The sequence below is a fragment of the Manacus candei genome, unplaced genomic scaffold (assembly GCF_025592945.1).
Source record: "Manacus candei isolate 608988 ecotype Guabito, Panama unplaced genomic scaffold, ASM2559294v1 h1tg000047l, whole genome shotgun sequence".
Lineage (NCBI taxonomy): Eukaryota > Metazoa > Chordata > Aves > Passeriformes > Pipridae > Manacus > Manacus candei.
The window spans coordinates 8,760,503-8,787,500 of record NW_026138095.1 but is presented as its reverse complement, the minus strand read 5'-3'; the positions used below and the strand labels follow the sequence as shown (position 1 = coordinate 8,787,500).

Sequence of the window (26,998 nt, the reverse complement as noted above, 5' to 3'; positions counted from 1 at the left end):
TGGTTAGCACTCTGGACTCTGAATCCAGCGATCCGAGTTCAAATCTCGGTGGAACCTGAAACTTTTTTGCAGTGGGCAAATTTCTCTGCTGGAAAATCGTGGAAAAGTTGTTTCAGGTGTTTTTCATGGACTGTTGAAATGCCGTGAACTACTGACATATCCCGTGCTACCTGGAAAGCGTATGGAAAGTGAAAGAGGAAGAGAAAACAAACACAGAATTTTCCTGATTATATTTTTTTCCATATCTATTACTTATTGCAGCCAGGTTGGTATATTCTGACAGGAATTACCTGAAGAATCTCAGAGATGTCACAGCTCACTGGAACATCAGTGGTTCTTTTATTTCTACACTGGGAACACGATTCTAAATTCTGCATTAGCGAAGCTGGAGGCACCGCTGAGCTCCGGGGCAGGTACAAGGATTCCGTGTGTCCCTAAAAACAGCTGTTCTCCCACTGCCCATGTTTGCTTCCTGCCATCATGGTACTATGGGGTGACCTTATTGTGGCCTTCCAGTACCTAAAGAAAGTGGGGAGGAGCCTTGGACAAGGGTATGGAATGACAGGTCAAGGGGTGATGTTTTAAACTAAAAGAGGGTTGATTGAGACTAGAGATAAGGAAGACATTTTTTACTGTGAGGGCAGTGAGGCCCTGGCACAGGTTACCCAGAGAAGCTGTGGCTGCCCCTGGATCCCTGGAAGTGTCCAAGGCCAGGTTGGAAGGGGCTTGGAGCAACCTGGGCTGGTGGAAGGTGTCCCTGCCCATGGCAGGGGGTGGGACTGGATGAGCTTTAAGGTCCCTCCCAAACCAAAACAATCCTGTGATTCTGTGAACACAATGAATCCTGCAGAAATGCAGGATAAATATGGATATGTAGACCGTGTTAAATTCCTGCCAGTCACTGCAGGTCCAAGGACAGGAGGAACAGGGCAGTTTTCCCACTGGGATTTGTTGGCTATGGATTTATTGCCCGGGCTCCCAGGGCTGGGAGGCACCACCTGGTTCTATGGTGTAATGGTCAGCACTCTGGACTTTGAATCCAGCGATCCGAGTTCAAATCTCGGTAGAACCTGTCGGGATTATCCCGATTTTTCCCTGTTCCATGGGGTCACATTGCAGCAGGGATGGAACTCAATGCCAAAGGCTTTCCTTGACCTGATCCTTTATCGTGCTGCTCCCACTTTTCTTCACTGGGATGAACAGCTGTACATTGGACAAAAAGGACAGGACCTTAAATAATTGCTATAACATTTTAATTGGATATTCCATTATATTTCACTGATGTATTACACTAAGTCTTTTTTTGGGGGGAGGAAAAAAAGGCGTTTACACTGTGGAAAACTTGCCTTTCAGTAGGTAAATGTGCTGAATTTGGACATTGTTTTTCGGCTGCACCCAAGTACTCACTTGGAAAATGGGGGCAGGAATGCTGTGGTTTTAGAGCAGGGATGATGTCACAGATGGAACTGTGCACAGTTTAAATGGGTATTCCCAGTGCTTTGCTGACACACACCCTCAGTGTTTGCTTTTCATTTCCAGGGTTGCTCAGGACACCAGAACACCATCTCCCCTCCTGCAAACTCACTAGTCACTGGTTTACACAGCAACAGGAACATCCCTGCTCTGTGCCAGCAGCTCCTCTTCCTCTGGCCAAGGTAACCCTTCTGTATTGTCCCTTGAAAAGAAACCACAGGACACCTTCAGATCAATTTATTATTTAGTGGAAGTTCAGGTCCCAGCTGCTCAAGGGAACATATGGAAATGTTTGCTCAATTCGTTACATTTTCACCCAACCCATCGATGAAAAATCCCTTGTATGTGTCAGAGCTAATTTTCATCCTTCCCTCAGCTGTTTGTTGGATCAGGCCACACACAAATAAGGATTTTATTGTTCATTGTGCACCAGTGTTTTAATTAACTCTCTACAGTAACTTCAGTGTAATTAGTCAGCCCTCACAGACTGGTTTCATCCTTCTCCCCAGGCACCAGAGCTTTATAGCCATAGAGGCTTGTCTGCCTTGCAGTGATTCAGTATATTAATTTACAATTCTAGAGAGCAGATTACCATTTCCCACAGCAATCTGGCAACTTTCTCCTTCCATTTATGAGAGTTGGAGGTGTAGCTGTGACCCAGCACTATTGGTGCCACAGACATGCTCAGCACTCCAGACAAGTGTGAAACCAGGTGTACTGAGACTTTTTTATGGGATGAGATGGAATCAGTGCAGAATTAAGCATCAGGATTTATTCAGGACAGTTCATGGTCATGCTCCATTTGTAAACAAAGCACTGAAATTTGGGTAACAGAACACTGTCCAGATGCAGCCCAGCTGAGACTGCTGCATATGGATATATCCTTGACTGTCAGGGAAGCACAGCCCCTGTGACTGAGCACAGGGCACACACTCCTGGGGCTGAGGGAAACCTCCTGCTCAAGGCAAAGGGACCTCACAACACACTGGAACAGCCTCAGAGTACAGAACTACAACCCAGGCATCCAGCACTTGATGTGCTCGAGTCAAGAACACCCAAGACAATTCCCAAATTAATTCAGCATTTCCAGTTCCCTTCCCAGAATCCCTCCAGTTCAGAATTTTCTAAAAAGCCTCTAGAGACAAGACTGTCTCAGCAGAACATTCAAGGCAGAGGTGAAGCACTATGGCTGTGGCCACACCAGGAGCTTTTCCCCTTGCTGAAAAGGCAGGAGCAATGGAAATTATTGGCTGCCAAAAATTAATCAGGGAATTAAATAGTGCTGTATTTTCAGAAGTGTGGCTGGAACATGTGTTGTCAACAGTAACACTTTACAACTACAGGTTTAAAAGACAGAATCAAACCTTAGGCAAGTGTTTCACTATATATGAAGCTGTAATGAGGTTTTCTGATACCTGAAATTTCAATGAAAGCAGGTGGAGGGGGAAAGAAAAAAATTTTCTTTCCTTTTCAACTAGCACTATAAAGAAAAGGGCTTATGTTTTACTCCAAAAAGTCTTATAAAAAAAAAGCTAACCAAAATAAAAGACAAGTCTCAGTTGCTTAGGTCACTAATGATAATACAGACATTCCCTGTAGCCACTACAAGCTCAGTTAGATGCCCTCCTTGTCTTTAAAAAGAATTCTGCAGCAGCCAAATAATCAACAGCTCTTCACACTGTGACCTCAAGGGGTTAAAACACTGGAGCAGATGGAAGAAATGGTGGATTCAACTGAAATAGTTTATTTCATACACTGAGCCACAGATTTCCTGGGAGCAGGGCACAGATTTCCTTCCCCCCCTGACCAGCCCATTCCTGGGGGTCCCCCACTGGCACAGGGAGTGAGGCCCTTCAGTGCAACAGCCAAACACAGAGGCCAAAGTGCCACCCACCCCTGAGGAGGATTTGTCACCTTGCACAAACAGTTCAGGGGGCTCCTTTCAGAACAAGGCAGCTCTTGTGTCATTTAGTGAAGATTTCATACTTTTTCATACCACTTCACCCAGTATATGCACATAAAAAAATAAGCACACTGTACAAAGAGCAGAAGCCATATAATTTAAACATGCATCCAGCTACAAACCATATATACAGAGAAACAGGCCTATACAAACAGAACAGGACACCTTAGTACATGATAATTCCGTTGGAGTTTCTGGAGGAAATCGTGGCAGATAAAGAAAATCAGACTGAAGGAGGTGGATGTTGCTTCTAAAAGAAATCTGTTCCCAAATGTCATGCAACACCCCAGCTTTCTCTAGCAGACATTTGTCACAGTTCCAGCTACACACACAGGTCTTCCCACGACTTCTGGCCTCCCTTCCTGTACAGAGGTAGATTTCTGGTGATGTTCTGATATTGCACCACGTAAGTACCACGTTTTTATTACAAGGGACAACTGGGGCTAATTCATGGGGATAATCTCATGGTGTGCATTCAGGTAGTGCACTAATCAAATTCATCTGCACTTGAAAGAAAACATGCCTCCAAGTGCAATGGTTTCTTGTTTAGGTGGAGGCTGCAATTATTAACAGCTTCACATTAAGAGAACTATTTCTTGTCATCAGGGTGACACTTGAGTGTCTCTCTCCTTTTCAGCCAATGCCAGGACTTGCACTGCCTTCCCTGCTGCTTTATCCCATCCACTGGGTTCAGGTGAAATGTGGATTTCAAACACACACAGGTTTTTGCAGGATTAGACCTTCCTCACACATGCTCTTGTAATATTGAATGTACAAGAAGATTAATTCAAACTGCATGAAATGATTAAAAAAGCCCATCCACCCTTTCAGGCTGGACAAGGAAAGGTGGAACTTTGCTAGTTTCAAACAGCCATTAATGGTGAACAGATTGGATGTTACCAGGAAAATCTGAGGAAGTCTGGCAGGAGTTTAATTTTCTTTTGTCCATCACATTCTTGAACAACCCTCTGACAACTCAGGACACTGCAGACAAGCTTGCATGCCAAGAGCACTTTACAGTGTCTGTTAAATGAAACCTCTACAGCATACTTAGAAAAATAAGTGCACCAAAATTCATGATGCTGATGTATCTTAACTCTGATGAGTTCACAAGCATTGCTCAGGACTTTTTTCTCAGAGGCACCCCAGGAAGTTATTTTTTGCAGAAGTCTGTCAACATGGGAGACAAATGAAAGAACAATCTGGGCATGTTTCACTCTCAGAGAGAAGCCAAGCAGCACCACCACTCCTGGCTGCAAGCTTTGAAGACAACTTAAAGTAAGTTCTCTTTTTTTACCAACCAACCAACCTATTTGGAACTATTTTAAACGAACCAGTCAGCATTAGCTTCCCAGGTTCAGTTTCTGTGAAGCATCCTGTGACATTACATCAGGAAGGAATGGTGGCTAGTTTGGAACTGAGTATTTTTTTGCTGAATTACAGATACAAGGCATATAGAAATTCATTACATCTCTTCATATACTCACTTGTCCTTTTAAAGGGCTTTTTCCTTAGCCAGACAAGTAAATCCCAAGTTACTTCACACCAACTGCAACAATACTGAAATTCCTGTGGACTGTTCTCCTGATGACAGGGATTGCACACCTAGGAGTAGGAGTAAAATCATCTCACCCTCTTGGAGGAGCCCATGCTGTGAAGTGAATGGAATGCTTCACTCCAGGGAGTAACTTCTCCAGGAATTACACCCCCAAAGGGCTTCTGGACCTTGCGAGATCACGTTTTTGAATGAAGAAATCCATGAAACGACACACAGTAAAAGTTAAATGACAGTGGCAGGAACCAGAGCTTTTGGAGACTTCTGTGGTTTTGCAAAGCAGTGGTTCTTCCCCAGGAACAGTCCCCAGCTGGGCAGTGCCTCACTCACCCTGGCTGGTGCTCCGTGGTTGCATAGAGGGTCCCCGTGGTGACCCCAGAGCTCAGCACAGCTCTGCCCTGTCATCTGTTACCACTTGATGTCCAAACTGCTCGTGCTTTGATTCACTGCACTGTATGTGGTGTGCAAAGTCTCCTGGGCCTTCTTGGAGTCCATGCCCTCCAGCCAGTCCTGGTACACCTTCTGCACGTGCAGGTTGGTTTCTGGCAGCCGGACGGGAATGGCAGCGTACACCTCCTCCATCTGGGCAAGCAGGGCTCTGTCTGGCTTGCCATCCTCAGTCTGGGCCTGGCCTTTGCCATTTAGGCACCCTTAGGGGAAAAAAAAAGGAACAAAAAAGCTGCAAGGGTGATGAGGTTTGATATGAGGAGAAATTTTAACTCAAAATTCGTTTTTCACACTTGGCTTTACATAAACTGCCCCCAGTGCTGTTACAATTTGTATTTACCTAAAGTGACTCTGATGTCAACATCATCTTAAGGGAAATGAGGTTTCCATATCAACAATCTTTCCCTGCCTTCTCTGTGGTTTTATGATCCTAATTATCTTATCTCTTCTTGTCCTTGACAACGACCATTTCAGGGGATTTCCTCTGAGGTTTGGAAGTGCCAGCACTGACTGATAGGTCAGAAGAGAGCCAGAAACACTGGGGCTAATTTTGGAAAACCCAATCAATTCCTGAGCCAACCCACAGCCTGTAACTGGTGTTCTGGACCCTTCATTAAATAATGAGATTTTAGATTATTAAGAAGGGAATTAGGAAGGAATGAAGTGCTTGCCTTAGGGCAGCTTTCTTTTGAGATTCAAGACGTGCACAGAGCGTTTGGGGATCCACAATTATTCTTACCTCCTGGGCAGGCAAGGACTTCTACAAAATGGTACAAAAACTTTCCTTTTTTCAACTTCAGGACCATGTTTTGGATATTTCTAAAGCCATAAGCTGCTGCAAAGCGCAGCACTGTCTCCCCATCCTTTTCAAGGGTAACTTCTTGGAAGTCCTTGTTCCTGTCAAAACACACAGAGAATATTTTAACCCCCTGTGTTCCCAGAGGAGCAATCCAACTGTGCCAGTTTGTATTCAGATGCTCTAAAGAGAACAGAACAAGTGTAACAGTAAGATCAAGGTGAACTCTTCCAGTTTCTAAACTGTGTTAGGCAGAAATTGGGGTGTAACTCAAAATAGAATTATACCTAATTTTTTAAGTGTGGTTAAGCAATCAATTAAATGAATGCTGTCACAGACTTACAGGTTTATAACATATAACTGCCTATCAGCCAAAGGGCAGTAACTGCATTCACTGCAGCACCAACTAAACCAGGGGAGGTTCAGACTGGACTTCAGCAACCCTTTCCTTACCAAAAGGGTGGTCAGACCCTGGAACAGAATCCCCCAGAGAGCTGGTTAATTTTGGTCAGCCCAAATTCCTCAGACAGTTGCTCTGGATGATCATTGTAGGTCCCTTGCAACTGAAAATATTCTGTTCCAACTAGCCAGTCCTACATAACAAGGATACAAAACTCTTGACTTACTTTAATGCTTTGTAGGTGATCTCCTTGACATCCATGCCAAAAAGCTCCTTTGCAGCATGTTTAAAAATGTGCTCCAGGTAACCATCAGACCTCTTCCCATCGTGCCTTACTACCTCTCCCTCCTTTATGTCAGCAAACCTTAGAAGAAAACAGAAAGGAAGATCAACTCTGAAATTCCATTCCTTCCCTTCAGTCAAGCAGTATGTTTTTCTCTATCTCCCCCACCAAAAAGTGTTTTGTAGCACTAAGTAAGAACACATTAACATTTTTATTACGGCTTAAATAATGTTAACTGGTCAGGACAGCAGTAAGATTGTGAAAAAAAATAAATAAAATATATATAAAATAAAGGCTGTAGGGCTTTCCATGTTCAAGCAACAGTAATTCATAAGAATGCACATTCAGCACAGCCTAAATATTTGGTTAACAGCCATTCACTGCTCAGGAGACATTTTTTGGAAAATATTTAAATAAAATTATTTAAATAAGTAGTTTTTTGTGAGAATATAAAGTTACAAGTCTTTGCTGACAGACAATTCTCCTGCTCCAGGAGCTGTTTGTCACAGTCTATAACAGTGTGTCAACAGAACACTGAACTGGTACAGCTGCAACCAGGTTAGAACAGTGTACCTTGAAACAAGTGCTGTGCTCTAGCTCAGGGAAGGCAGTGAGAGCTCCTGTCCAAGGCCATGGCCTTCTCCTGGAGCTTCACCTCTGCCCCAGTTGGGAGCAGCTCTGCTGAGCCCACGTGGCTGCAGGAGGGGCTGTGCTGGGACACTGCTGGGGATCCCAAAGCTGCAGCTCTGGGGGCTCCTGTTCCCTTCTGGCAGAGGAGGAATCCACGTGGGGTGTGGGAATGCCACTCCAGGAGGAGACTCTGGGCTGATCAGCAGGCAGACAGATGATGTGCTTTGGTCTTCCATGTAAAAGCCCCTCTGGGTGTAGTCTCCTTCCCTTCTCCCAGAACACCCAGAGTGCCCTTCCCTGGCACTGGCAGCTCCTGCCTGAGCTGATCCCAGCCCAGAGCTCAGCCACAGAGCCCAGGTGAGAGTTACCACAGCAAACACAAAGTTATTACACTTAATAAGTATTTTTTTAAATAAGTACTAAATCACTGAAAAGCTCAGATATGTCTATCCCCTCCATGCCACACCAGTGCAGCTACTGAAGAACTACTGCAGCTTATGGTTGGTTTTTTGGGGTTGTTTTCTTTTTTTGACAACCTCAGCTGATTTTGTTTCATGGTGTTTCACCCAGCTTTTGCCAAATGCTGTTTGCTGGAGCTACACAAATGAGTTAAGAACTCAAACACAAGTTACTTTATCCATGGAACTTTTTAACACCAAGCACTTCATCACAAATTGCTGCTGTGCTGGGACTTATTTTGAGTCCAAGTTATTTAAATTTCTCCGCAAGATCTATTTTTAAGACCCCAGAAGAGCAAAAATTTATGTCATCAGGTCTCTCAGCTTGAATCAGTATTATCAGATTAATCCTTTGAAAAGCTAACATTATCTTCTAACATAAATTGGGGTCATTTGGTCTGTTCAGCCTGGGGAAGAGGAGATTGAGGGGAGACTCATCGGGGTCTGCAGCTCCTGCAAGGGGCAGTGGGGGGGCAACATCCATCTCTGCTCCCTCTGACCAGTGACAGGACCCAGGAATGGCTGGAGCTGTGTCAGGGAAGGGTTGGGTGGATCTCAGGAAAAGGTTCTTCCCCCAGAGGGTGGTTGGGCACTGAACAGGCTCCCCAGGGCAGTGGGCACAGCACCAAGGCTGCCAGAGCTCAAGGACAGAGCTGTCAGGGACAGGGTGGGATTGCTGGGGTGTCCTGGGCAGGGCCAGGGGTTGGACTTGATCCCTTCCAACTAGTGGGTCCCTTCCAACTCAGGAGATTCTGTAGTTCTATAAACTGAGCTAATAAACCAGGTATATTCTGGATAACAGCTTGTTCTTTCATTGGACAGGCTGATACAGAATTAAGTGACTGTCTCTATGTGATTATGCCTGCAAGAGCTTTATTCCTGGAATTCTCATTGTGTGACAGTTCCTGGTAGAAGCAATGACAGGAGCTGCACCACAAACACAGCTCTGAACATGTTCCCACTGTACCACTCCAATTCCTACACTCTAGACAAGATCCAAGCAGGATATTAACTGGAACTGAAAAGGATTTTTCCAAACTTACAGAGCTTTCTATTTTCTGCAAGAAAGCATGTTTACTGCTCCACTACCACCCCTTTGGAAAGATACCAAGGAACATCTGTCACACTTGAACAAAGATCAGGGAGAGCAGCCTCTGTAACTAAGCCTGAGAATTAACCACCAGGCACAGTGCTCCCTGAGCCAGGCATATGGGGTGTAAACAAAACCTCTTCAGTGCTTTGTGTGCTTCAGCACAGTTCAGCCTGAGCTAATCTGGAAAAACTAACTGCTGTCCTCAGTACAAAAACCAGTTAATTACCATTTCCTGAAAGGGTGCTGCTTCTAGCAGTTCTCCATGAACATATTGGGGAAGTGGAAATTCACTGTGAAGGAGAGGGGAGCACAGAGCAGATGGTCAAGCCCACGACTGTGTCCCTGCAGCTTTGTGTGAGGCACATCAGCCTGCTGGGCTTCACTCAAGATCAAGCACAGGAGAGCTCTGAACGGGGTCAACACCCCCAGACAGTCACATTTACCAGCAAGGCATGAGCTCAGCACAGTCAAATCTAATATTACTGCCTTAAAATAAAAATAAGGAGCTACACAAATCTTCAAAAGTCATAAATTTTAAAGGAGTTACTATATAGCATATAATCTGAGGTAATGACCCTTTTGTGTTTAGACAGCATATACAGTTTTATATTATCTGTTTCATATTACTTTTATATATAGCAATGAACATCTAAGACAACACTTCTGTGGTTTTGGCCACCACATAAAGGATGAAGCTGTGGGATATTTAGGCTTTGATGCAGGCTTTTTTTCTTTAAAAAGAAAAAACATTCTCCTGAGCAGTTTTACATTGATGCTGAATGTGCTCCAAGGTGTCATTTATGATCAAAATAAGGAAACAATCCACAACAAAGCTACTTACAAACTATCTACAGCTACTTCAGGCACATCTTTCATAGACACATTTTTCTGTTCCATTATTTGGACAATTTCACCTGTAGGAAAACATGAGACATTTTACTTTCAACACAAAGCACAACACCCATGCTGTGCCTGTTTTAGAGATCAGTGTCCCAACACCTGCTCAGTCACATTCTCCAGCTCTTCCCAGAGTCAGTTCCCTCCAATAACTTGAGAAGCCTGACACTTCCAGCCCCAAAGAAAAGGGCCTTCAGGCTTGCCCAAACTTGGCTTAAATCCTTAGCCTTCATGGTAGGGCAAATTTGGAAGATGTCTCTACACTGCAGGATGTGTAGTTTGGACATTAAGGCTAAAGACATGAATTTGGAGTGTTAAAAATAATCCCAGTGGAGATTAAATAATGACCACAGACAAGCCAGATAATCATTTTAAATAAAGATTTGCATAACTTTTACCTTCCTTGAGAGGCTGACAGAAAGAAATACCTGATATGTCAGATGAATAGCAACTTAGAAGGAAAGTATCCCCTTCACAGTCCCACAAAACCAGACGTACTTATTTTTAAGCAGAGAAAAGCCAACCTTAGGACTAAAGCAGACCTGAAAAAAGCCAGGTCTGACATGAAGGCTATGCTAAAACTGGTGATTCACTTATATATTTATAGATGGTAAGTTTAAAGCTTTAACCTGATGTCAGGACACAATCAACTTCTGATGAATTATACAAGGCAGTGTAGAAATCTTCCCGCAAGGCTTCCAGCTTTTTGTCATAACAAGGTGCCACAACTACATGGAAAATTTTATCAGGAGACAAGTTCTGTGGAACACAGAAGGGAGCACAAGTGAACTCCTTGAAGAGCAAAAGACAGCTTGAAGGATGACAAGGACAGAAATAGTGTCATAAACCCCATGCAGGCAATACCAGGAATCAGCCCCTACTCATTACATTTAGAGGCTGCCACACACAGGTAATGATTTGCCAGAAGTCACAAAGCATCAGCAACAGACTTCCAAAGTCTGTCTTCTGGCTGGAACTCCTACTTAGACCTTCACACCACGTTTTCTGTAGCTTTTGATTACCTTAGAAAATGAATACAGTTCAGGAGTTCTGGTTTCCAGCTGTCACTCATTTATGTCTCTCTATTTCTGTATCCATGTGCAGACAGCAACAGTTTCCTACAGACTGTGGCTACAGTTCCATGTAAGTGTGATATGTAAAGAACAGCAGCTTTTTCAACATACAAACTTGAGAGGATACAAAGATTTGTTTCTAGGATACAGTGCTTTTATTGATCCCAGATAACAGGGCAATTTCCACATGTCTCTCCTCTGCTCCTATTTTGGCTGTGCTGTAGAACAGCACAAGAAACCCTTTAGCTGCCATGGGTTTAATTTTATCCTTAAATATCTAAAGCCATGTTGCCCTGAGAGTGCAAGGATTGCACTGCATGAACTGAGGTTCTTTGCCCATTCTTCCCATCGTGGCACTTGTGTAGCAGCAGAGCACTATTTATTTTACAAGGACAAATAATAACTAACATCTGTATTTCAGTATTAAAACCCACTAGCCCAACTTTTCTATTTAGAAGAGTATAATGGTAAAAAATAAATGGGAGTTATTTACCTGCTGCCTGGCAAAGTAGCCCTTCACTAGGGAGCCCATGATCTGCTGGGGAGACTTTGCAGTGCAAATGTGAGAGGTCACCAGGTTGGTGAGCACCCTTTCAGCATATCGGATCCAACCTGGAGAGACAGGAAATCACAGTCAGAGAGAGAAGTGGCCCAGAAGCACAACTCACAGAACAGCTCCTAAAAATTCTGACCCCTTCACAGTAGGTAGGACATTTCTGTGCAGGGTGAGGGGAAATGGAGGAAAATTCAAGGCTCTGTTAATAATGCTTTAATCAATAATTCACTGTGTCATTAACTCCAGACCTACAGGGCTCTGTGAACTTCATGCCCTGTTACACCCTTCCTAGTGCACAGATTTAACAAAGCAGAAAGAACAGGACCCCAACTAACAAAGAGTAACTTGACCTTCTAGCCCTCAGCCCTCGGATCACCTCATACTACAACAAATGCACTGTTTGGCTGCTTAACTGCAACCTGCTGTTTCCTGAGATTCAATATCCATCCCCCAGCTCGCCCCCCCGGAACACAAGAGTCACATGAAGGCATTATCACAAGATGCACATGGATTAAGCCTGGAAAAAATGGCTTCTTTTACTATTGCTGGAGTAGCCACACCTTCAGGAACACCCACACACTCAACCACACACACAGCAATGAACTGAAATCTCTGTGTGCAACATTCTGTCCTTAGTTACCCAAGAACCCCCCTCCCTCTCACCAGACTCCCTCACTCAGCATGTCAGCTCAGGCAAGCTGTGGATATTCACACCATTCCCAATATCCAGAGCTGTTGTATTATTCCCCACCTTCCAAAACAGAACTGGCAAATCAAGGTATTTAGAGTGTGCAATTCTTTCTTAGGCACTTTCTTAGGCTCTTACTGGAAATCACAGCCCAGAATCTTTCACAGCAAGGGTTTGGAGCTTTTTTCATCTACATGACACCTAAACTGTGCAGGAGATTTAGGCCCAGCCTTCCAGGGAAGTGTGTTGCTTTTGGTGCTAAGAAATGGTGAGAAATATCACACTTAAGTATTTTATCTTCAAGCAAATTAGTGTTTACATAAGAGAAAAACTGTTGTGCAGTACGTGCTGCCCAGGAAGGGTAAAACCTGTACCTTAATTTTTAATCTTGGAATTACCACTTATGTAAAAAAACACTTGGTAATGTTTAAGTCAGAACAGCAGCACAAAGCTGGGATCCAAGTGGTGTTCAGCTGTTTGCAGAGTAGTTTTCCCAGTGTTATAAAATTTTACTGATGAAAATGAGAATGTGAAAGTATTAGAAAAACCCGAGGATCCTCCAGCTGTTTAAATATTCCCAATTCTTGCTGAAATACAGATAGTGGTCTCCATGGAAAATCTCAAAGACACACACCATCTTCAACAACCATTCATTTCTGCTGTAGGAAAAGCTGAGGACCAGATTTACATGTCAGGACTGTGCTGAATTGCCAGACTCTGAACAGAAGGTTTGCCTCGTGTCCACCTTCAACTGTACCTGCAACAAAGGACTTAATTCCTTGGTGTTTGGTAAAAGGCTGTATTACATTCTGCAGCATAGGTACATCCTACTGCTCAAAGGGCCTTAGTCTCAAGTGCTGTCCAAAGAGAACAACTGCTTCAAACCAAAGAAGGACAGTTTAAAAACCACTCTGCCTTGTACTTGCCATTACTCACCCCAGCACTCCTGCTATGAATTCTTAAAACTGGAATGTTTCAGCTGTTGTAGTCATGAGCTGTAAGGACATTTCACTGAATCCCAAGAGATTTCTGACAGGTATTGCCCAAAGTAATTTCTGAAGTTGTTTCTGTCCTTGCAGCAGATGGAACAAGTGTCTCAGAGTTGCAGCTCCTGATGCCCATCAGTCCCTGGCTGATTGACAGGCAGCCTTGGTGAGGGGCACAGGGGTTGCTCTGCCCTGCACACACACACTGCTGTTCCTGCCTGCTCATCCCAGGGCTCAGTTCCAGAGCCCCAGGCACAGGAAGCCTCAGACACCCCATTCTTCCATCAGGGTGCACCTGCACCCACCCAGACCTACCCCCTCCACAAATTCATTCGGATTCTCAGCCATTTGCTGGCTTGTGTTGGCATCAAAGAGCAAGAAACCCCTACAAATCAACACATAATTTCTTGTAGAGGTACTTCAGAGCACATATTTTTAGTGGTTATTCTGAGAAGGTCACAAAGATAGATGCCATAAATGTATCTGTGCATTTTTAGGAAGGGCAAGAAAACTAAGAAAACTTTTGCTCCTGTAAAACCCCATCCCTGAAAAAGGCAATTAGTTGACTGGGACAAAAGCATCTGAATCCTCAATAGTTATGTTCTTCCTACTGCTGCTGCAAATCCCAACCCCTTGGCTTTTCTGGGAGCACACAGAGGTTGGCAATGCATTAAAAACTGGCTGTTTCCAAAACGTGCTGCATGTTGCTGACCAGCCTGGTACACTGAGGAACACAAGTGATTACCTGTACTATCAGTAGTTACACTGTCGTACTTTAAACAAGAAACAAAACCATCAGCTCACTTTCTCCTTTGGGAGCAGCAGGAGGTGAACAATTAAGAGAGGGACACTAATGCACCTTTTTATCAGGTTCTGGGCCCTCTGGGCTCTGCTCTTTGCTCATGGCAGATGTTCCACACCAGGCTGCTGCACAGGGTGATAGGGCTGAGCAGGGTCACAGCCCAAGATAAACAAGAGCAAAAAGCAGTTCTGCTTGAGTTCACATTGACCTTCTGTCTACTGAAATGTATAAAAAACATCTTGTGATAAACACAGTAAACAGCATTTCTGGGACAAATTTATGTAATCTGAGGGTAGAGAGGGGAAGGAGAATAAGGAACAGAAAATGCCCTCAGACAATTAAGGTCAGTACACAACTTTAAAGATGACTAGTCATGATTTTTGCTTTCTCTAAGTGCTGTCAGAGAAACACACCATGTTTTCAAAATGGGTTTACAGTGATATTCTGGCTCAGTTTCCCAGAAAAGGAAAGCACCCATGCTCTGCTGACATCTGTACAGAGGGCTGACACCACAACCTGCACTGAAACCAGAAACTATTTTGTGTGGGCCACACAAGGACAAGAAAAGTGCTCCGTTAATTATTCTAAAATATTTCCAGTAAGAGCAGCAGATAACTGAGCTCTGTTTCTAGATGAAGAAAATCAAAATTCTCAGAAGTTCTAAAAGAAATCCTCAGGTCCTGAATTTTACAGAAACCATGCACAACCTAATTAATGGGGGGTGTTTCAACTTCACAGGTTTCACATGAAAAAAAAGCAGTATATAGTGTGCCTGCTCCTGAAGATAAGAGGTTACACTAAGATAACAGTAAGAAGAAAAGAAAACACTTTTCCTCCTAGTATATATATGTAGTACCTAAAGCATAACCCAGATACTTCAACCACAGAACACAGAGTATTAAATTATTAAATATAATTCAAACAGTAGTATTTAAATCAATGACAACAGTAGATTCTGGGCATTACCAACTGCAACTCTCACTCACTCTCTCATCACTAACATTTCTTTAACCACTGCAAGCCACTTGAGTTATTTCAGAGTTAGCAAGAAATATTTTGGTATTTTTATCAGCCTTCTGAAAAGGAAAACCATTAATTTTAGGGGAGAGTTGAGGGGGATGTTAGGCAAAGGAGTTACTTCTACCTCTTTTTTGATACTTCTTTTTTAGGAAGGTGACTTTTAGACAGAAATGGTGGTGTGTTAACAAATGGAAAAAATAAGCAGTGACTGAATGTTCTGCATATATTCAGTTGGGATAAGTGCAGGTTCTGTTCATACAGAACACGTTCTCAGGTGCAAAACTCCCAAAGTAAAACATTTAGTGAGTCAAGGCTGTGACATTTCATGTGAGAATTACTTTCTGAGTGTCAGACATGACCATCTCACAGTCATTACAAGGAATGTCACCTGCTACTTTCCCCCCCAGGCTTAAGTGGCAAGTTCAAAACTTGGCTTAGGATAAGAGAGGTTGTGGTTTAATCCTATCAAAGTTCCTTAAAGGTTCTTTCCAATAAGGAAATGCCCCATTAAACTGTGTGGTCTGAACACCCAAGCAGCAGCCACTAACTTCTCCATTCCAGTTCTGATTCTCAATTCCAGGCACTGAGGATGATCAGTGACACTGGGAACAAATACTGTGTGCTTGGTATCCCTCAGAAGCAAACCAAAAATGCCTTAAGTTGTGTAAAGCTCCCAAATGAAGCCACTCTTTCCTTAGTTCCTTGGTAGTTGCAGTGAGACCAGGCTGAAGGGCAGGAAGGATGGAGAAATGAGTTCTCACCAGGGCAGGCAGAGGCAAACATTGGTAAGGCATGTTCCTCCTGGTTCCTCCGTTGGTACCGCTGCACAAATTCCCTCTGGCTCTCCAGGATACTGAAATCTGCAGCTATAGTGGTGTCAAATACATAATGCACCCCTGGGGAAGCAAGCAGAAAGGAACAGGGAATGGTGCATCTCTCAGAGTTCCAGGCCTATGGAAAATCTTGGAGGATCAATGAGTATATTCTTTCCCCGCTCCAAATTTTTAGAAAATAAATGAAAGCCATACACTGAAAAACTTATCTTCTATGTCATGAATTTAAAAGGACCAGCAGCTTGCTAATGCTGCAAGCAACACTTCAAATAGTTCTCTGCCTCCTTCAGAGGAGTTTGCCATTCAGCATCTATTGCTTTTGGTTTAATTGAGGGGGATTTCGTGACTCCAGGGTGATTCACAGTGACTCTTGTAAAGGAGTGTTCTTTTCAAGACATGCTGAAGTCACATATCATTATCCACAAAAAACCACCATCCAGTTATATCTCCCATTGCTGAATTTGTCTGCAGAGGTACAGGAGCATATCACCAACACTGCAGAGACCTGCTGTCTGCTTATTTAGCAACACACTCCCTATAAGCCTACGTAACACTGAGCACATCCCCACATTGATAATGAACATGTTCTGAGAAAACTGGGCCCCTCCACAACTTAGCAGTGCTTTTAGATGAAGAAAATATACTGGGTACAAAGATGCATCATAAAAACTAAGAAAAATGAATATGTGTATATATATATATGGAAACACTATAGGTTTATTACTGTCCTTGTTTTCTTCCTTCTCTCAAGTAAATGAAAAAAAAAATTTCGAACTTACATACAGCATAATGAGCAAAGGAAATACAGCTTTAACATAAAATAGGCAGATACAGCAGTTCTTGCATTTAATTTCAAATTACAGGGAAAAACAGAACTGAGAGTCTTGTGGAGATTTAATGTGTCAAAAGGACTAGAAGGAATTTAGGGTAAGAATTCCCTCCTCCCGCAAGTTACAAAATACAGGGAAATCTTAGTGAAGGTCATGAGCAAATCCTCCCTGATTTCTTGATAGTGGAGGCTTTGGAGCCAGCTCTACAATGTCCTTCTATTCCATGACCTTTACTGGGAACAGGGAATGTCTCCAATCCATGTGTGACACTGCTCTGTGTCACTGGTGCCCCGCTGGAACATCACAGAGCGAGGAGTTCAAACTCTGAACTAAGTTGTGCAATGACTGCACAACAAAATATCATGGCATAGAGTCCCAGAATGGTTTGGGTTGGAAGGGACCTTAAAGATCATCAGTTCCATCCCCTGCCATGGGCAGGGACACCTTCCACTGTCCCAGGTTGCTCCAAGCCCCATCCAACCTGGCCTTGGACACTCCCAGGGATGGGGCAGCCACAGCTTCTCTGGGAACCTGTGCCAGGGCCTCTCCACCCTCATTTCTTCCTACTATCTAATCTAAATCTCCCCTCTTTCACTCCACGGTCAAAAGCCCCTCTCCAGCTCTCTTTAGCCCCTTCAGGTACTGGAAGGCTACTGAGAAAGCAAAAAACCTAAACCAATCCCCCCTTTCTGCTCCACCACCATAAAAACCCCAAACTTACCAAGACTTTTGAGGAAACCACAGAGTCTCTTGGCTGCTTCATTCACAGAGAGGTTGAATTTAGCAGCAAAATAAGGCAATGACTGAGGGCATATAGACACTGCCAACACTTTGTGTTTTGAGGTATCACATTTCTGGTAAAAAAAGAAAAAAAAAAGATATGTCATTACAACAGGGTAAGGCTCCTTGCTTTCCCTGCCTTTTCCTCTCCTGGAGTTATTCCTTAGTGTCTTATGCTCCAGTGGGCCATATCATTACAAGCTCTGTGAAACAACCACCAAGTTGGGGCAGGACAGGGTGTTCCTCTGATTCTGTCAGTGTTTAATCATCTGTAGTTGTTGCTTTTATATAATCCATCTGTCCTCTAGGAATTCTTTGGTTGGTCTTCACATGGCATAAGGAAAATTAAGAGGCATTCAGTACCCATGATGTTCTACAATATGAAAGATTCTAGCAAATATGCAAAAAGTTTTATGTTTAAATATTAAGTAAATTGATGTTTACAGAAGCAGGTGTATTTGAAGCTGTAAATCCAACCCAGCAAATTACAGATCTGATTCTTTGTTAAGGCTCCTGTGTCTTTATCACTTAAGTTGCTGAGGGAAAGTGGCAAGGTGGGACCCTCAACAAACCAGGGTTTGTAGGCACTGAGGAACCCTTTGAAAATACCCTGGGTGGTGTGGAACTGTACAGCTTTGATGGTTGTGGCATTTAGGTGAAGACAAATCTTGTGTTTTAGCAGGGTCATTTTCCACACCAGTGGAACCTTGGACTGTGCCACAGACAAGTTTCACCCTGCAAAGGTCAGAGACCACAGTCTGTACTTACATGCTGTGTACTGACCTCCCAAGGACAGCTCACAACTCAGAGCTCACAGCTGAGCCTCTGGCTCACTATCCTCCTTTGGACCCTTGAAGTTTGATAAAGGTAAATGGCTGCCTCCCTATTGGACAATTCAGGCTCTCTTATTGTGACCCAAAAGATTATTTTTCCCCCCTTTTCTTCATTTTTCTCATGTATGACATCATCATACTGTATGGAGAATTGAACTCCTAAGAAAATTTAAGTACTGTGTAGTGAATCCTCTTAATTATGACACTTATATACAGATCAAGAAAAAGCTTCAATTCTGGTAGCTTTGGCACACCAAGTAAGGACACAGAAGTCTGGGGCAGAACTAAAATAATTAATTCAGTATCAAGTCCTAAAAATCTGAGCACAGTACTTAGCAACTAGCTTCCAGAAAAAAAAAAAAAAGTCAGCAGAAAATAAGACAGCAGTAGAACACTTCTAAGTTTTGCTAAGAATTTGGACAAAAAATTCTGTTCCAAATATAGTCAGGTCATATATATATTAAAGACAATTCTACTTTCAATGTCTTCCTAACTTTATGTTATGTGGATACAGTGGCACTAACCCCACCCAGAACAGTCCTAGTAATAAAGGTAGGAATATCTATAAATATTGAACTACAAGACTAATTTGTTAGTACAGTAATGAGGGAGTTACATTTCAAATAAATTTTCCTTCTGCAGGTGCAGTAACTTCCTTCCAGCATTTAGGTTAAATGCTGTGACCTCACATCTCTAGTGCAAAATGATTTTAAGTACTTTATCATTCATCTCGCTTCAAGTTTTCACTTCCTCTTTGGAAAAAGCATATATTGACAAATCTTCACATTATCTGCCTTGGGAAACCAAGCTGCTTAGTCATTCTGTAACTGCCTCCTCCTCCCAGAAAACTGTGTGTTATTGTTTGGGTCACTTTACCTTATTAAGGTTGAGAACACGAAAGAACTCCTTCTGATTCTGTTGGAAAACTCTGGCTCCTTCTTCCGATGTCATACAACTGTCACAAGCTAAGCAGTCGCTAAGGAGTATTTTAGCATTAGCCAGTGTATCAAACTCATTTTTCTGGGGGGGGAAAAAAGTAAACCAGTATTTAATATCAATCAAATGATTTTCAAGACCTCTGCAATGAGCCAGCTGAAGGGCAAACATGCTCTCACTGGTTTAAAAGAAGACAACCCATGACATTTGTGTAACATCCAAGGGAACTTACAGGTAATCAAAATAATTTGTTCCATCCCTTCCATGACTCTGCTCTTGCTATTACTGTGAAACTGCAACATGTTTAAGTGCAAACAGAGATCTAAATTTAGCCCCAATCCATGTTCTAGTAACTTCATTTGCACTGCACTGCAGAGCTGACAGTCCCCATCAACTCACCGAGACACTGAGAAAACTTTTACCTGAACTATCAAACCTCTTTAAGCAGATGCCCCTCTAACAGCAAGATGGCTTGGGCTTTGTACCACGAGGTAAAACAAAACACAGTCCTACAACTGCATTGAACATATACTGTGAGATCAAGAGCATCATACATCTGCTATGACAACCATTGGCAGCTCACCAAGAAGAAAGAAACTTAGATATAAAGACATTTTGTGCCCTTTTACTATCAAAACTCCTCTCGAGTTCTGTGTCTGTTTTAAAGATTTTTGACACTCAAAATGGGCTTTTATTTCACCTTTTGAAAAGATTTTTCATTCTCTACAAGAGCTCAAAATTGCTTACAACTGCTTGTTGATTATTGTTATGTTTAGGACTTGAAAGTTGTCTCCTTATAACCTCCCTTGGGGTAGCAACAACAAAAGAATACAAATAGAGCATATTACAGTTTGTAGAAGGAGCATTACCTCTTCAAAGCCATCGTCTGAACTCAATGCATCAACAGATGTGCTTTGTGTATCATCATTTTTCTGTTTTTTACTGCATTCCTGAAACAAAACAGAAAATGCAGGGATCATGCCAAGCCCGTTCACCGTTCTGCGAGCACACCTTCGCAGAACTGTCTGTACCATTAACCACTAATGGTACGTTACTTCACAGCGTTCTGGCAGCGTTCCTTCTGCCCCTTCACACGCAGGGCCTTGTGTTCCAAGTGCAGTTGCTGCGATGGAACCACCCGTGGTCCATCAGTTCTGGAGTTCTGGGCGGTCCGTGAGCGCCGGGGGCTGCCCGGGGAGGCCGAGGGGGAGCGGAGCGGCTCCTGCCGCAGCCGGGGGCTCCCGGGAGGTGCCGGCGCGGGGAGGACGCGGAGCGCGGTGACCTTGGGGCCGGCGGCCAGCGCCGCTCGGCCTCCCGGGGTAACCCCGCTCCCGGCAGAACCCGCCGGCTGCGTCCCCCCCCCGGGACTGCGCCCCCCTCCCCAGCCGAGGGGTTCGGGCAGGACCGGGCCGCCGCACTCACCTTTTTGGTGCAGTTCTCGCACTTCATTTGCGGCGCGGCCGGCGCAGCCCGGCGCTGTCGCGGGTGCGGCGCGGTCCTGGCGGCCGGGGCTGCGGGACAGGAGAGAGCGAGGCGGGGGGTGAGACCCGCACGACCAGCGCCAACCCAGCCCGGCTCCCCGTCCGGCCCAGCCCGGCCCCGCCGCCCTTTGTTGCCGCGCCCGCCCCGCCGGGCGGTCCCGGGGCGGCCCCGCCGCTCACGTGCCCCGCAATGCCCCGCAGTGCCCCGCAGTGCCCCCGCCCGCAGTGACCCCGCAAACGCCGCCGGCCCCCGCGCATGGGGGGTGCGGGGGCACCGAGCGGCCCCGGGCAGGCGAGGGGCCGACACCGCTCGCCGCCCCCCGGGGAAGGTGCCCCTCAGGGGGCCCGGGGAGCGGGACCCCCCCCCCCCCCCCGCACCCCGGCCCTTCAGAGCCCCCCGCGCCGGGCTGGCGACGGAGCGGGCAGGCGCGACCCGCAGCTCGCCAGCTCCACGGGGAAAAAAGCAACAACCACCGAATACCCCCAAAAAGCCCCAGCGCAGCCCGCCGGGCAGTCCCGGGCGCGGGGCCGGTGCCGTACCTGCCGCCGGGGCTGTGCCTGTGGCCGCAGAGCGGGCGGGGCGGCCCCGCCTCCGCCACCGCCTCCCCGGCCCGGCCCCGGCCGCGCCCGCCGGGCTCATTGCGGACCTGCGCCGCCGCACGTACGCGAGGGAACCCCAGCCCCGTCCCGATCCACATCCACATCCACATCCCGACCCCCGCCTCCCGTGCTGCCCGAGGTTCCGCTGCTTTCCCGACACGTCCCCGCATATTTTTTACAACGCGCTCCCCAGTTCTATCACACAAAGGGTTATTTCCGCCCTCCCCCCCCTCCCCCCCGATTTCTGTTTTCTCATTTTAATTCTAAAATGAAACGACACCCTGCGAGTTGCTAAATACGGCCCCATCACCATTTTATTTAACCGGGGCGCTGCGGTCTCGCGTTTCCGTAACAAAACACAAGTACCCAGCGATGCTGCACACCCTTATGTCCAGCGTTATTAAACGGGCACATCAGCTTCCCACTGCCTCAGAGGACCCAAGATATTAATTAAGGTGCTTGTGATTTCTTGTCTTTCTAAGCCTCGGGTTGTGGTCCTTTGACAGAAAGGTTCAATCCACATTTTGCTGCTCCTTTAGCCCCCGTGAACACGCACAGTACACGCCTACAGCTGCGCAGGGAAGTTTGTCTAGTGTAAAATGACATTTTAGAAATCAAACCGCAGAACTTCCAACGAACGTGCAATTTCCTGCCTGAACTGCAACTTTCCTTTACCCAGTGCCCCCGGGAAATCCCCTCCTGGTACAGGGAACTCTAAGGCGTTAATCCACACACAGGTTTTGAGCACAAGGGCTGGAGACAGGTACGGCCACAGAGGTTTGTCACCCAAGGACACAGCTCTAACTACTTCTTTCATTTCATTTCTTTCATTTCAACCTCAGACAAGAATGTAAAAATAATGTGGGCTTTTCTTCTTTAATTTACAGACTACAGGCAAGTTATCATTGAGGTCAAAGAAATCAAGAATTCCTTACCTTTACCATAATGAAAGCAAACAGAAACTTTCTTACTGCCCATTTAAAGGAAAATAAGCTGCTGATTATTTACATATACCCTGGAAAAAAAATCACTAAATCCTGGCTTGAGGTAGAAACTGTAATAGCTTTGGTAATAATTTTCTGTGTCTGTCCTCTTCATTGAAAACACTCTCACATTTCACATTAGCATGTTAACCCAAGCTTTCTAAAAGCACCACAACCATTCCAGAGCAATTCCTATTCGACCTAAGAATTTGCATTTCCTTGCAATTTCATGCTGGAATGCAGCATTATTTGACATCTTCTTTCCTGCTCCTTTGAATGAGTATTTTCATACTAAAAAGCTGTGCAAACCTCCCAGCTTATTCCACCTGGACACAACAGCCACAGTTGCATTGACCAATATGGAAATAGCAGAGAAGAAAGTTGGAATGTGTTGCTAAAATCCTTCTGTTTCACATTTTGATGATTATGCTTATATTCATTATCCAAAATTGATACTGTGATTCTCCAAAAGACATGTCAGTTTTGGATGTTTCTGTAACTGTGCAGATCATATTTAAAGTAATTTTTATTTCACAGAATCATGGAATGGTTTGGGTTGGAAGGGACTTTTGAAGGTCATCTTGTTCCACCCCCTGCCATGAGCAGGGACACTTTCCACTAGACCAGGTTACTCCAAGCCCTGTCCAGCCTGGCTTTGGACACTTCCAGGGATGGGGATCTACAATCTCTCTGGGCAACCAACTTACTCATCTGTTACAGGACTGGTTGTGCTTCTGCACATCATCAAAAGGCAGTAGATTAAATTTTCCCCCATATTTCTTCATATTCACAATGAAAACCAGAGAACTGCATGGAAATTGAAACATTTGCAGAAATATTAAAGACATCTTTGGTACAAACCTAAAGTATTCCTGTTTCATCCTCTGGCTTAAGAATACCTGGACTGAATTATTTTCAATTTAAGGATTCAAACAAAAAGAGCAAAAACTTATACAAACTGAAGAGTGTGCAAAGAGTCTCTGTTTCAGTGCACAGTATAAGATCATACTTATCTAATTATTATCTATTATCTAATAATTATTATCTAATTATTAGATAATTAGATGTCCCATATATTTTATTGCCAAGAGCACCCTCTGCTTTCCATTAGCTATGGATGCCATTTTCCCACAGGACACCAGATCCACGACCCACCATCACACCAGGCCTGACAACCTCAGACAAGAGAGCACCATCTTGCTTTAAGGTGCCCTGGGGAGGTAACAGTTACCACCTTTGCAAAGCTACTTCCCAAAAACCTCACCACCTAAAAGCTTTCCTATGTCAACAGTAGGGTAGCACTTAAAGGTATTACTTGCTTTTAGGGCCACTCTTGATGTATTTGGCCTCCATCCCTCCATGTAACATTTATCCCTGCGCCTGAAACATTTACACTCTGAATAAAATGGAGAAATAAGCATTCTCTGTGAAAACAAATTGTTGCAAGCAACTGAAGAAACTGTTACAGGCTGAACATCAGTTCTGCAAGGCACTGCCAGCTGTAAATGCCTCCTCACCTCAGTGACTGCACAGGCCACCCCACAGCACTCAGAATTGGGCAATAAATCTTGGCTGCAGCTGGTAAACATGTATTCCATGAAATCAGTGCTCTGCAGGCTGCACACACGCTGTTCCCACAGAGGTCAGGGGACACCAGGCAGAGCTCACTCCTCCTTGGGATGAGCTCATTCCTACCAGGACTCGCAGCCAATTCCGTCCAGCCACAAAACAACCCTGGGCTGGGGGTGCTTCCAACCAACTGCTGAGGATCAGGCACTCTGGGAATTTCTCCTGGCATGCTGATGAGATCACATGCTTATTGCACAGCTGAATTTCTAAGTTTAAGACCTTGGAAGAGGAAGAAAAAAAAAAAAAAAGAAGTGTAAGGAGCTAGAAAGGAATATTTAGGAGAATGGTCTGAAATTAGGAAAAAGGACCAGAAATACAGTAGTGTCAAACTAATGCAAAATAAAGGCCAGTTCTGTTATATCTGCACATTCTTGGGTTTAGATCAGTGAATTAACAGTTACAAGTGTATTTACTCTACAAATTGCATTTCTATACTTCCAGAGAATCTATTTTTATATTATCGAGCAAGAAGTCTACAAACAGTCAACTACATATTCCTGAATGTTTATTTTGGCAAAGTTTTTGTTTCTGCAGCAACACGTTTTGGAATTCATGCTATTCTTTAAGTCCAAGATCAGGCTTTTAAAATGTGTTTTGTCTCCCTTTTTTTTATGTGGTAGGTACAACACCACTCACCCCCTTCAAAATGCTGGTGTAAAAACCCCCAGATTTTAGAAAAAATGCTGTAAGAATCATTAACAGATAGCAGAAGCTTGCAAGGATCTTTGCCATATTCCAGTTTTGAGTGTGTGTGTGGCATTTCCCATGGTTGAAATAATTTCTCTCTAACTTCATAATTAAATTAAGTCATATCAAGTTATCTGCCCATGGCCTTTGCAGAACTGGAGAAGTGCAGAACTGCAATATTTTTGCAGCTAGTAACAAGATTAAAACAAAGAGATATGTTGTGTGGTTAATGCTGAGTGCAGGGGACAGATGAATTTCTTACTTATTTCACTTCGCTCTAGAGACAAGAAGTCTTTTGTCTTGTGTCACTCAAAATGGCTTAATATTTGGTTTCCAGAGAAACCAGCTGCTCACAAAAACTGATTGACAACTGATTAGACATAAATTTCTTCCCAGAAGACTCAGTCAGCTGCTTGTTTGGGTTGAGGACACGTGATACTTATTACTTCCTATTTTTCATCCAAATCCAGCAGCTGGTACCTCGTGACTCACAGGGAGGCCAATTCATTCCTGCAGTTCCTCAGTGCCTTTTCCCATTAACAGAATTACACAAAAATTGCAGATCAGTTGGTATCAGATGTCATCCGGGAAGGACATTCCTGTGCAACGTAGAGAGGACCAAATATCATTCATAGGTGAAGTTATACATTGATTTACATGACGGGAATTTAAAAAGTTAAACTAAACTACAGATGTGTGCACTTCACCCCTCCTGCCTGACATGGATTGAACAGGAACAGCTTTTTTCATATGAATGATGTTTAACTGAAACACAAAGGATTTTCAAAATCTAGCCTACTTGTCCTCGACAGGAAAGTCACTCAGTATTTCAAATGAGCCAGAAACTTTCCTCTCCAAACAACAGATTTTCAAACCCAACATTTAGCTGATACACAATTCACTAAGGTAATGACATCAGTGTTGAACTGTAAGATTATCACTGATATTTCTGCTTTGCAAATCCCCCTGAGTTTTTGAACATTGACATGAATTTTTTGAGGATTCTGTTTACAATTATAAAAGCTATACAAAACCACCTTGCATTCAATTCTTATAACCATCCTAGCTATCAAAGCTGAAAGCTAAGGCTTGAAAATACCAAGTATTACTAAACTTGGAATAAACCAACATATTGGCAACAGATCCAATTTACTAGTGGGAGAAAAAAAAACAACAGCAGGAGCAAAACCCTTCACAAGTATCAAGAATTACATTTGGAAGACTGGGAAACTTAAAGCAGTCAGTTCAATGGGAATCCAGGTCCCATTGTGGGAGTTCTCTGAGGAGAAACTGAGACAACTTTGTGACACTGAGAAATCACTACAAACCTCACCCTCCTGCAGCCTCCTGCCCGTACACAGAGATAAGAAGCATTACCAGGTGTAGAAGCAGTACAAGAATGACAAGGAGCTACTGGAGAGGGTCCAGGAGAGGCCACAGAGATGATGAGGGGTCTGGAGCATCTCTCTGAGGAGAGACTGTGGGAGCTGGGCCTGGTAAGTCTGGAGAAGACCAAGAAGGATCTCATTAATGCATATAAATATATCCAAGGGTTGCCAAGAGGATGGTGCCAGACTCTTTTCAGTGGTGCGCAGTTACAGAACAAGGAGTAATGGCCATAAACTAAGACACAAGAAGTTCCACCTCAATAGAAGGACAACATCTTTCCATGGAGGGTGGCAAAGCACTGGAACGGCTGCCCAGGGAGGGCGTGGAGTCTCCCTCTCTGGAGACATTCCAAACCCACTGGACGTGTTCCTGTGTCACCTGCTGCAGGTGACCCTGCCTGGGCAGGGGGTTGGACTGGGGGATCCCCAGGGGTCCCTTCCAACCCTGACTATTCTGTGATTCTGTGATGGCTGCAGCACAGTGCAAGCACTCTGTGACAGTGGTGCCCCAAGTGCTGCCATTGGGAGCCCAGAGGTGCCCCGACTTCCACAGGGACACCCTGAGCAGGAGGACAGCCCACAGGGGCTCCTCGCCCTCCCTGACCGCCTCACGCACGGGGCCGTGTCCACCTCACCCAGCGCGGGTCTATCAAACTGTGCCCAGCAAGGCTCTCCCGCACACCCAGCCTCACCCTACAGCACTGCACTCCTCTCATCCGCCAGCGCACGAGCTTTCCCCTCGTTTTTAGCACCGCTAAGGTAATATAACCACGGAAAAATCGACACTCTTACTTCGGCTGCAACCGCGGGCGCAGACGCCATGTTGAGTACTGGCAGCGCGCCGCCATCTTGGCGCTGCCCTCGCCCTGCCCGGAGGGGCGGTTCGCGTGCCCGTCCT

General features: G+C 44.6%; 1 protein-coding gene, 1 long non-coding RNA gene and 2 other non-coding genes across 6 annotated transcripts in view; 2 read left to right on the top strand and 2 right to left on the bottom strand.

The window, feature by feature from the left end:
• Window positions 1-57, top strand: part of TRNAQ-CUG (transfer RNA glutamine (anticodon CUG)) — a 72-nt gene extending 15 nt beyond the window's left edge. Inside the window, exon 1 of the tRNA in view lies at window positions 1-57. This exon is cut by the window's left edge and continues 15 nt beyond it. This is a non-coding gene — a tRNA (tRNA-Gln).
• Window positions 58-1,000: 943 nt separating this feature from the next.
• TRNAQ-UUG (transfer RNA glutamine (anticodon UUG)) lies at window positions 1,001-1,072 on the top strand. Its single transcript has one exon. It is a non-coding gene; the product is annotated as a tRNA-Gln (tRNA).
• A 2,438-nt stretch (window positions 1,073-3,510) lies between these two features.
• NARF (nuclear prelamin A recognition factor) lies at window positions 3,511-21,389 on the bottom strand. 2 transcript variants are annotated; one of them, XM_051797527.1, is made up of 12 exons: window positions 21,354-21,389; window positions 20,755-20,843; window positions 20,202-20,282; window positions 19,273-19,416; window positions 17,505-17,637; window positions 15,882-16,016; window positions 11,562-11,680; window positions 10,625-10,754; window positions 9,940-10,012; window positions 6,861-6,998; window positions 6,178-6,335; window positions 3,511-5,641 (listed from the first exon to the last, which is right to left on the bottom strand). In XM_051797527.1, exons 2-12 carry the CDS (start codon window positions 20,779-20,781, stop codon window positions 5,400-5,402), a joined length of 1,380 nt encoding a protein of 459 aa, XP_051653487.1. In that variant the 5' UTR covers window positions 20,782-20,843; window positions 21,354-21,389; the 3' UTR covers window positions 3,511-5,399. The 2 variants fall into 2 exon arrangements, with proteins under 2 accessions (XP_051653487.1, XP_051653488.1); XM_051797528.1 differs by lacking the exon at window positions 21,354-21,389 and adding an exon at window positions 21,295-21,337.
• A 3,057-nt stretch (window positions 21,390-24,446) lies between these two features.
• LOC127475605 (uncharacterized) lies at window positions 24,447-26,981 on the bottom strand. Of its 2 annotated transcripts, none has more exons than XR_007906242.1 (3): window positions 26,793-26,981; window positions 26,041-26,214; window positions 24,447-25,311 (listed from the first exon to the last, which is right to left on the bottom strand). It is a non-coding gene; the product is annotated as an uncharacterized LOC127475605 (long non-coding RNA). The 2 variants fall into 2 exon arrangements; XR_007906241.1 differs by having other exon boundaries at window positions 26,090-26,214; window positions 26,793-26,978.
• Window positions 26,982-26,998: the final 17 nt, after the last annotated feature.